At 37.7% G+C, this 11904-nt stretch overlaps 1 protein-coding gene across 3 annotated transcripts in view; it reads left to right on the plus strand.

The window, feature by feature from the left end:
- LOC149158470 (alpha/beta-Hydrolases superfamily protein) overlaps window positions 1–9453 on the plus strand; it is a 155448-nt gene extending 145995 nt beyond the window's left edge. Inside the window, exon 7 of one of the 3 annotated variants that reach the window (XM_089436233.1) lies at window positions 8994–9453. In XM_089436233.1, the coding sequence (XP_089292359.1) occupies window positions 8994–9216 (223 nt within the window). In that variant the 3' untranslated portion in view covers window positions 9217–9453. The remainder of the gene's footprint in view (window positions 1–8993) is intronic. The other 2 variants (XM_089436235.1, XM_089436234.1) reach the window with 2 other exon arrangements.
- Window positions 9454–11904: the final 2451 nt, after the last annotated feature.

Below are 11904 nucleotides of genomic sequence, written 5' to 3' on the forward strand. Positions count from 1 at the left end.
TCCCATATCTGAATCAATTGCTTCAAAGGTCAAATTGGTTCCTCTCGAAAAGAGGAATCTAGTCCCATGATTGGAATTTGTCACTGAGCTGCCAAAATAACACATCTCTAGCTTGAGATGGATGCCACTTACCATAAATGGTAAGGATCATGCCTAACTCAAGCAACCAACACCCATTGGCCAGATGGGTGTGAAGACAGATGCCAATTGGGGTATACTTTGTCAAATCTAAAGGTCCCTCAACCTTAGGAGCTCTAATGCTCAATTCCTTACCCTGGGAGCTCAGAGAGGGAGGAAGAGCACAACTTAATGTCCTCAATTCGCCGAAACCCTTATCTAGGAGGGTCACATCCATCAATTCAAGCTGCTCTTTGAAGACCAAGAACTTCCCTTTTGGCAAAGCCTTGGTGAGTATGTCTGCGATTTGCTTGTCTGTTGAAATATGACTGAGTCTTATGGCTACTCTATATACCATGCCACGTATGTAATGATATATGATCTCAATATACTTGGACTTGTCATGAAACATGAGATTCTCTACCAATCTAATCCCACTCTTGTTATCGCAATATATCACTGTCGTATCTAAGACCTGCTCAAACAACTCTCCAAAGAACTTCCTCAACCAAATCGCCTTGCAACTAGCAATGAATTTTTCCTTGGCCGTGCTTAAAGCCACAAACTTTTGTTTCCTACTCATCTAAGATATCATTGCAGATTCCAGGCTAAAGCAGTTTTTGGATGTCTCTTCCTGTCAATAATGATTCTAGCCCAGTCATCATCAGTGTATCCATACAGTGTCATATCGTCGGAAGTATATCTCGGACCAAGATCTTTCATCTCGAACTTAGAGGATTAGATTCTCTACCAATCTAATCCCACTCTTGTTATCGCAATATATCACTGTCGTATCTAAGACCTGCTCAAACAACTCTCCAAAGAACTTCCTCAACCAAATCGCCTTGCAACTAGCAATGAATTTTTCCTTGGCCGTGCTTAAAGCCACAAACTTTTGTTTCCTACTCATCTAAGATATCATTGCAGATTCCAGGCTAAAGCAGTTCCTGGATGTCTCTTCCTGTCAATAATGATTCTAGCCCAGTCATCATCAGTGTATCCATACAGTGTCATATCGTCGGAAGTATATCTCGGACCAAGATCTTTCATCTCGAACTTAGAGGCCAAGTCCTTACGCTCGATCATCAAAGGCTCACTACCTGTCAAGAATAGATTGTCAACATATAAAACTAAAATCAAAGGCATACCTTGTACCAGATTGAAGTAGAAGTTCAGATCGTCACTGCTTCTTGTGAATCCAAGCTTCACCAGGTAACTATCAATGCGGGCATACCAGGGTCGGGGAGCTTGCTTCAAATCTTTGTTTTAAAAATCGGCTGAGCCATACCCTTGACTGGTTCGGCTCGGCAGAAAAATAGGTTCGGTGGCAGGTTTGTTACCAAATTGGTTGAGCCGACAGACCCCAAAGTTCATTCTAATTGGGTTTTAGGTTACTTGAAGGCCACTTAACTCTCCCAAGCCTATAAAAGCTATCCAACCCCCTCACATTTCTTCACAACTATCTCATTTCATTTGTGTGAGAATTTGTGAGGAGTTTGTGTAGAGTTGTGGAGTTTGTTTTCGGAGCAGCAATGAGGAGGCTTGGGCAATCATTGGAGTAGTAGTGAGGAGCTTCTTGGGCAGCCATTGGAGCATCATTGAGGAGTTGGTTTGTTGAAACAACACTTGGCTGGTGTTAGAGGCCAAATTACTCCATGTGAAGCACCATTAGCGCAAATTGGGGAGATTAGGAAGGAGTTGCTAGATAACTTTGAGAAGTTTGAGCAAGAAAAAGTTAGGCAAAAAGAAATAGAGGCTGAAATTGGGAGGAAGAGGAGTATACAACAAATGATGGCTGCCAACCCCAATTTTGATTATGAGGGCTCTTCATCTATCCCTTGCACTAATGCATCCAACCCCTTTCACTATGTTCCTCCCTCTTTGGAGTCTATTCAAGAAAAGGGTAAGGTAAAATGAAAAAGAAGGGTGATATCAAAAGTTATTTCACACCCTCCTCTCCATCAGATGCACATGGTCCTCAAGCTAATAGAAGTCATATGCAACCCACTTTAGATGACCATTGGAAGAAAGAATTGAGAGAGACTGCTTGTGATTACATAACTAGATGGTGTTATGATTTTGATATCCCCTTCAATGCTTCTTGTTCACCATATTATGAACCTATGTTTGATGCCATATTTGCTCCTGGAAAGGGCTTCAAAGGCCCTACTATGCATGGGTTAAGGGGATCTCATTTGCAAAAATAAGTTTCCTCTATTGATGAATATTTGAAAGATTTCAAAAGCTCATGGGAAAAACAAGATGTACCATCATGTTAGATGGATGGATTGATTAATGGAACCATACCATCATAAACTTTCTTATCTTTTGCCCACAGGGAACCATGTTTCTAAAATTAGTTGATGCATCTGATAGGGTGAAAGATGCACACTTGTTGTTTCAACTTTTGGATGAAGTTGTTGAAGAGGTGGGGGTGGCTAATGTTGTTCAAATCATCACTGATAATGCCTCTAACTATGTTCTTGCTGGTAAAATGTTAGAGGAAAAACAAAAAACCATCTTTTGGATAGACCTCATGCTTGAGGATATTGGAAAAATAGATTGGGTCAAGAACACTGTAGAGCATGCCAAAAGCATAACAAAATATATCTACAATCACTCATGGATTTTGAGCCTGATGAGGAAACACACAGGGGGCAAGGATATTATTAGGCCTGCCATCACTAGATTTGCAACTCATTTTTGACATTGCAATCTATGCTTTCCCAACATAGAAACTTTCAAAGGGTATTTTCCAGTGAGGAATGGAATGAATGTCAATGGTCTTGCAAACATGATGGCAAAGATGTGAGAAAGAAAGTTAATGAATAAATATTTTGGAAAAAGGCAACAGAGATTGTGAAGGTTGCTGAGCCACTAGTTAAGGTGTTGCGGTTGGTGGATGGGGAAAGCTTGGCTAAGTATGGGCCCATTTGTGAAATCATTGATCAAAGATGGAACAATCAACTCCATCACCCTATACATGCAATTAGGTTTTTTCTGAACCCAAGGCATCATTATAAAGTTCTGGAGGCAGAAGCTTTGACTGGGGAGGTTAGAGATGGATTGATTGACTGCATTGACCGCATGGTCCCTAAGGAGAGTGATCAGCTGGAGATACACCGACAAATCACTTGTTTCAGCAGAGCCACAGGTACCTTGGAAAGAACCTAGCAAGGATTGCAAGGGAAGCAGATGAGCTAGGTAAACAAAAATTTCAATTTTCAAATTCTTATTTTGTTAAATTGTTTATAATTTAGATGTTGGATATAATTTGTTGAGCTAACTCATTACACTACTATGTTTTTTGTAGCACAATGGTTGGAGGCTTTTGGTAGCCATTGTCCTCAATTGTAGAAGTTTGCAATCCGTATTTTGAGTCAAACTTGCAGTGTTAATGGGTGTGAGCGCAATTGGTCCATCTTTGAGAGGATTCACACGATGAAGAGAAACCATTTGGAACAAAAACGGTTAAATGATATAGTCTATGTCCAATACAACATCTAACTAAGACACAACCAATTGTTGAACAAAAGACCTGATACATATCCCATTGTGTTGGAAGATATTGATCCAAAATCAGATTGGGTAGTGGAGAGTCAGCCAACAGAGTTTGATTATGATGAGGATATTGGTCTTGATTTGGATTTACATATGGAGTTATTAGTTGAACATAATGTGCAGTCGAATGTAGATCCACTTGTACTAGGCCCAACCCCAAGTCCTCCAGTTGCAGGCACTACCTCTACTCAGCCACGACGAAAGTTCATATCTTGTCTATCTCAGTGTGCAGCTGTTGCGCCTGCTAGTGCTACTACTTCTACAATTGCAGTTGGAGATGGTGATGGGGAGGAGGAGGAGCCATGAGTTTCCTTCTCTGATTCTGATTCTGAGTTTGAGCCAGATGATGTTGGCTTCTCTAGCAGTAACTAGTGGTACTCGTGACTAGTGGTGTTTTACAATTTACTTTTGTTGTAGAGGCCATTTAGAGCCTCCTTGGTTATGTGTTTTTGTTTTGATCTCTATATCATGTATGTATTAGACTGTGCACTGGGTGCCATTTTGATATAATGGATATATTCATGAGCCTATTTTGATCATATGTTGCCTTGTCTCTATATTCTAATGCTTTGTGTTTGGAAACATGAATGAAAATATTTAAAATTATGTTTTTTCATAAAATAATAAATATTTAATGTATTTTTTACAACGACCAAGTCATTGAAATCAAACTGGCCGAGTCGATACCAAGTCAGAGCTGACCCATGACCAATTTCGAACTCAAGTTGGAGTTTTAAAACATTTCTTCAAACCATATAATGCTTTCTTCAACCTGCAAACATGAGTCTTCATGTCCTTTACTTCAAAAACCCGAGGTTGCTCAACATATACTTCTTCTTGTAGCATACCATGAAGAAATGTTGTTGTTACGTCCAATTGGTGAGGTGTCCATCCATAACTAGCAGCAAGGGCAACAATCGATCTAATATTGGCGTAGCGGACAACTAGTGCAAGGATGTCATCATAAAATTCTCCCTCTTTCTGGGAGAATCCTCGGGCCATGAACCTTGCATTGTACTTCTCATTAGCTCCATGCTTTATCTTGTATATCCATTTTGAAGTTACAACAGACTTTCCTTTAGGCCTCGACACAATGTCCCATACATCATTCCTCATAATTGATTCATATTCTTTGGCCATGGCTTCCTTCCAAACCTGTTCTTTCATAGTTACTTCATTCTGCATAGGATTGATCTTGCTAAAGAGGAATGGTCCCCTTGACTTCTTTTCACTTCGATGCCATAGCTTACTTTGATGATTAGTGTCATGGATCATTGCTAGTAAAGGTCTCCCATTGACTCTATAGAGTCCTTCAACTCTAGATCCCAATGTAAAAGCATCCCTCATGCGAGATTTCTGAGGCCATGTGAGGACTTTTCCTGTGATGAAGGCTACTCTCATACCTTTGTCTTGCAAAGTAGAAATAGATACCAAGTTCTTTTGTAGTTCTGAAACATACATTGCGTTATGAAGAATAACAGATTCTCCATAGTCCAAATCAAATTTGACAGTACCAAAGCCCTTTACTGGATATGTAGTGTTGTCCCCAAGAATAATCTTCAAACTCATCTCCTCTCAACCAGATTTGAGAGGACTTCCTTATACTCGAAGAAGTGTCTAGAAGCCCCACTATCTACCAGCCAATTATCATATGAATCCGTAGGAGAAGAACTAGAAAGGGCTGAAATAAGAATATATTCAGATTGACTATTAGCTACATTGATTTCATACCTGAAGTTCCTTGACTTCTTTTGAGGATGAGGACTTTCTTCACATCGCTTCTCCTTATCTCATCGCTTCTTTTATCATTGTACCTATTGTAGTTGTAGCTTCGGTTGGATCTTGAAGCATCTCTCTTTCACGGACAATCTCGGGAATAGTGACCACGCCTGTGGCAATTGTAGCATTCAATATCCCATAATCTTCTATTAGAGTCCTTTGATTTAGGAGGAGGCCTTCTTGAACTAGATGGACTTCTCTTCCTTTTCTCTTCTTGTCTTGAGTAACAAATATCGAGGGATTTCCTTTTTCATGCTTTTGAATTCTTCCTCCGTCTATCATCCCAGTCTTTTCTTGAGTACATTTACCAACAAGCTCATCAAATGTCGGGAATACATTATTGTTGCTTAGAGTAGTAATGAAGGTTTTCCAAATAGGAGGAAGACCTCGAAGAGTGACCAATACCAATTCCCTATCAGATACCTGCTCACCTGCAACATGCAATTCATCCTTTAAACAAGATACTCTCATGACATAGGATTGCACAGATTCTCCCTTGTTCATCTTTATCTCTTTGAGTTGATCTTTCAAAGAGAGGATGTGATTTAAGTTGTTGACCTCATACATCCCGACCAACTTGTCATACATATCCTTAGATGCCTTCAAGTTACCAACATAAACAAGCAAATGATCTTGCAAACCATCAATGATAATCTTCTTAGCTTTGAGATCACCTTTCTTGTACCTGGACTTGATAGCAGTAGAAGCATTCACATGGGGCTCAAGTACTTTTCCTTGCACATATTCCAAAACATTGTTGTCATCCAATATGACTTCCAACTTGATTTTCCAAGCAACAAAGTTAGATGAGTTACCAAGCTTCTCATTATCCTTGAAGTAAGAGGTAGACATCTTGATCGAATCAAATAGGATCCTTTAGTTTCTTTCAAAGATGATTGCTCTTATATCTTGTCTCCTTGGGCTTTGCTCTTCACCTTAGCTCTGATCCCATGTTAATTTCTGTTCTCTTTTGTTACAATTACTTTAGCCCAATTCTTGTCTCTAATCAACAATCTTTAAACACAATTCAATCTTCCAATTATCAATAGCAATTGTAGATATGTTAAAATTGGGAACTAGGGCCAAATTCCATTCTGGGCAGCTCCTTTGAGGAAGATAATTATGGCATTAGATTCCTTTCTTTGAGAGGGCCAAAATTGATCTAAAGATCGTCAAATTTGGATAAGTAGAAGTGGGTTTTTGAATTTATTCCCTCACATGGAAATTACCAAGGTCGGCCTTATCTCTATGTTGGCTCAACATGTCCAATAGACACGTCTCTTGACCCCTACCGAAATGTATAAATAGGGGTGCCTCCACCCTCATTTTGGCACATCCATTCTCTCTATTTTCTCTGAATTGGCCGCAGCAAAGGAAGTTCTCCAGTGTGGATATCAAGGGCAGATCTAGAGCTGTTTGGGTTAGTTTGAAGACCGCTCAGCTACAGGAGGACAACCGCAGGGTCTGAGTCTATTTCTAGGTAGATTAATATGGATTTAGTATCTCTTGAAGATCCTAAAGGGCAGAAAAAGGAAGCTGCTTTCTCAGAGAAAACTTGGGCACGTTTTCAGCTTGGTTTGAAGCAGTTCAACTCTGTTTCATGAAGTCACAACCCTAGAAGAAATTACAGGTAAGTTGCAGACCTTATCTGCCACATATCAGGGTGTTGTGAGGTGAGTTTGGGGTTGGAATTAGCTCTAGACAACAGTGAGTTGGCTCAGAGGCAGAGGAAGCCTAACCACAGTTGTTAGGAGACTGTTTGGAGAAGATTAAGCAAGATAATGTGGAATACTAGCAACCCTAATCAGATCATACTTCTACAACAGTTTAATACCTGGGAAAATTTGTCTCCTTCAGGACTACATTTTGGGCTATCTATTTATCTGCTATTTGGCAAGTCTACTTTGACAGTTTGACTTATTGTACTCTCTCTCTGTTGAGCACTTGATATTTATAATAAGAAGATTGATCAAGGGTCTTTCCCATATTGGGGTTTTTCTCTGGCTTGAGCCAATTTTGTGCTCTCTTGTCTTGGCTTGCTCTCGGCATTTATGGTTTACGTTCTTTCTTCAGTTATTATGATGATCTATGTGATTGCAAAAGAAAGAATTATAAATATAAATTGGGCTATCATGGTAACTGATCTAAGCAAAGAACATGTTAACTCAAAATTAACAAGAACAGTAAATGCAATGAACAATAAGAGACAAGTAAGAGACACCAGGATTGGTCAAAGACCAGGGGAAAACCGCACAAAAGGGGAAAACCCTGTCAATTTCTTCTTCTTATTAGATTGTCATAAAGTGTTCAACAAAGAGAGAGTACAATGATACAATTCATCAATCACAAGACTATCCAGTAAAGTCAACCATACAATATCCAAAAGATGAACCTAATCACAATATTGATCAGAATCAAAGTTTCAAGCTTGCGGTTAACAATCAAGATTTGTGGTCAACTGTTATCAAAACCCTAGGTCACAGTGGCACAAAGCTAGCAATCATGAGTGTGGTTGCAACTCTCTGGCTGCACGAAGAACCTTGTATGCCTGCTGCTACAGCTGAGATTTCCCTCTTCCAACCCTAAGGGCCTAGATAAGAAACCATAATCCACACGTGCAAGCTTAGACCTTGCAATTTCAGACATGTACGAACCAATTCTGTGAACCAATCTTAGACCTGTGCGAGCCAAAACAAAGAAGAGAAAAGAAGAAGATGCTTGATGATAATGTCTAAATGAGGTTCATTTGACTTGTATTTATAGGCCACCAAGGTTGTCCAGTTTTTCTTTTGGGCCGACCTGTCCTTTTGTGCACATGTGGGTTTTCATATTAAAATAATAATTTTCCTCAATCAAATTAAATTTTTCCAAGGGCTAGGAGGGGTCTTTCTTGATGAGGAAGACTGTCCAAAGGAGGGAATTTGTCCCTGGGCTGCCAGATTAACAGAAATATGTGCTTTCAACTCTTCACTGAATGCTGTAATGTGCTCCAAACTTAAAGAGGAAAATATGTTTTTTTCTTGAAACTTAAAGTTATGTGGACCCCTTTTGTTTTTTGGGTTCCTAAAGTTATTTTTCAATGTGAATGTATATTTGTAATGCTTTTGATGAATGTATTACTCACTGTATTTATGCATGTATATATGCTTTATGGGGTGCCGTTCCTTGAAATTTAAGCGTTTTGCGGGCCATCTTTGAAACTCAGCCCCTTTATGCCTGAACCTTGGTGGAACATAGAATTTCGATTTAACACTCTTAACAGGTGTTAAGACTGCATGTTCAAAAGGCTGGGAGACCAACGTGCAATAGTTTGCCTTGTTGTATAGAATTCACTAGTATTGTATACAGATTCTCTGGTCTAAGATGAAAACTCACTAGTCGATGTCATTGAGGGGATTTCTGACAATGTCATTGAGGGGATTTCTGACAAGCTATTCAATCACTGTATTATCCATTCAAAGATTCTACCGTATTGTTAATGATTATGTTATAATGATTTTTCATTGTGAGACTTGTTTTTTCCATGATTGATCAAGTTTACAGGGTAGCAAGGATGGGCTGTGTCCATTGCAGAAGCTTGAGACGGTCAGGAAGAAGATGGACGTAGCAAATGAGCTTTATGTCATAGATGGTGGGGATCATTCTCTTAAGATTGGAAAAAGGCTTTTAAAAACAAAAGGGGTAAATCAACTTGAGGTTGAGATGCAGGCTTTAATGTCAATCCAATCATTTCTTTCCAAGATTTTAAAGGGTGCATGATAGGTTGCATGATGCATTTTATTTTGCGGTAATACATTACATCGGGAGTTTTATGTACAAGCTGTCTAATCTGACAAAAGTCTTTGAATATACGAGGAATAGTTACTCAGGATTGTTATCGCTTAAAGTCTTGGGATTTAACAATCAAACTGTCAGTGTATATCTATTTATGGAAGCAGTGCTGGATGGTATGTTGAGTTATTTTAATATGATTAAGTGAAAGTAGATTTCGCCTTACTTCTAGATCAATGAGAAAGTATTTTATAGGGAGCATGTATTTGATAGGGATCTTTTATTTTCTTCATAGCAAGTTTGTTACTAAAGAGTTCTGTAATAATACCAATCGTAATAAGTACTGAACATGCACATAAATATTGATCTTTTGATATAGTTCATGCCATTAACAATCTATATGATGCTTCCTTCTTATTAAAATTGTATCCTTGTGTGTTCCTCGTTTTGTACGTGTTTCATGTTTTTTCTTTTCCAGTTGGCTCCTTTTTAAAGTAATGATAAGGTTTCCAAATTGCGGATAAAACGAATGCGTACAAGAAATCAATTAATTTTAAACACCTAACCAACCTTATCTATATGTCACCTGACTGGTAAATGTTCTCTGTGATCTACCCATACTAGTAGCCAGGGTAACAATAACTATGAAATTTGATTGCTGCGGGGGAAATAATATAACAGTGACACCTGGGCAGTCAAATTAGGTCTCATACAGTGAGATGGGAAACTCTTAGACAAAAACATGACTCTGAGCTCTAGCAGATTCATTGCAACAATATCAACAAAAGGTTCTTTCTATTCATTTCATAAGTCTATGCTGATCAATAAAAGTACTCTAACGGGTTGATGGAGTGATTACCTTGATCATCATTTTCCATTTCCATGATCATTTCCCATTTCCATGATGTGCAGAGATATACATCACATAAAAGGGCAAACATTAAGGTGACGTGAGCCAAGTGACATTTCAAGAAGCCATTCACCTATTTGCATATTTTATAGATGTGAATGCCACTTTGCATTTTCCTTGAAGCAAGAAAACTTTAATTATCCCGTTATTTCCTGTGGTATTCTGCAAAGCTATTGTGTTAATAAAAATCAAACTAAATTTAATGATCTACTATGTTTGCCCGCCCTTTTTTCAAAGTGTTCAAAAAGCTAAGGATTACTAGTTATTTCTTATTATATTTTTATTGGACTATTTAATGTAATTTATTTGAAGATATAGAGTCTATGCCAAATGGGTTTAAGGCACATAGCACAACCAAATGAGAATGTTTGATTTCCTTAAAAATTTCCAGTTGAGGAATTTTAGATGTTACCCTACTGTATACAATATATGAGACATTTGAGAAAGTTCAATTAGTAATTTTTTATTGCAACAAAGCTTGTTCTCTGCTTGTATGGTGTTCTGATTAAAGACTGATTCTATGTCGGAGGGGGGTAGAGTCTATGCCAAAGGGCTTTAAAGCACATAACATAAGCAAATGAAAATGTTTGTTTCCCTTGTAAATTTGCAGGTGACGAATTATAGATATTACCTTGCTGCATGCAATACATGAGATGTTCTGAGAAAGTCCAATTAGTAAATTTTTATTGCAACCCAACTTGGTATCTGCTTGTGTAGTGTTTTAATTATAGAATTTGATTATATGTCTGATGTGTGGGTAATAGTGGGTAAGCAATTTTCAATCTAGGTTGACATTACATTCATGTTATCATATTGCTTTATGTTGATCATATAATGGGTTGGAATATTGGTGAGAATTCTTGAGTCTGCTTGATATGCAACTGATGATTAAAATTAACATAGTCAAAACTGATTATATTAGAAATGACATTGAGTTGTGTGCAATATTTCCAAGTTCTTGTCCCAACATTGGAAAGTTACCCTAGATTCTTACTTTTATGCCTCAGTGGATTTGTTCTTTTCCATTTTCCATTTCATTCCTTTTTATACAAAAAGTATTGATAATGTACATCTTCAATGAGTTTTTTTTGGGATCAAGACAACAATTTTAGGAAGAAGTGTTAACTTTACTATAAGAGATTTAGCTATTACTTTAAAAAGCACATCAAGTGACAACTTCGAGATCAACTCTTTTTGAGAACTTGATGTTATGATGGTGTGTCATATACCTGGTAAATAGAACCTCATAGGATTTTATACATCTCAGCTAAAGTAGAACCAATAAATTTATAATTAGCCATGTAAAGTTGAGAAGATATCCCAATAATTTGTGGGAATTTTCCATCTAAGATGAAGCTTGAAGAATGTTTCACTTAGCGAAGGTTGAGGGAAATTCATGGATTTAGAAAATAAACACAAATAACTTTTTTAGGGAACCAGTTTAATACGTTGTAATGCATTCTTAAAAGATATCTAAAAGGGTTTCTGGAGAAAACTAGTTAATATTATGTAAATATTTCACAAGCACCTTTATCCTTTTTCTATTTAAATATCATGGTTTTAATTTCATGTAAATTCTATTAGCTAAATGTTTGGAAGAATGCTAATATATAAGTATCCTTAATTCATTGTAACACAATATTGTTGTGGCCACCAATGAATTTCCTAAGCTTATTTTTGCTTAAGGTATGTTCACACTTAGTACATAGCCTTTTAAGTATTTCAAGTATTAGATCCACTTAAAGATAATGCTTCAATTAGTTTTT

The sequence above is a fragment of the Pinus tabuliformis genome, chromosome 5_2, assembly GCF_031772625.1.
Source record: "Pinus tabuliformis cultivar Carrire ecotype Pingquan chromosome 5_2, CPIR1, whole genome shotgun sequence".
Lineage (NCBI taxonomy): Eukaryota > Viridiplantae > Streptophyta > Pinopsida > Pinales > Pinaceae > Pinus > Pinus tabuliformis.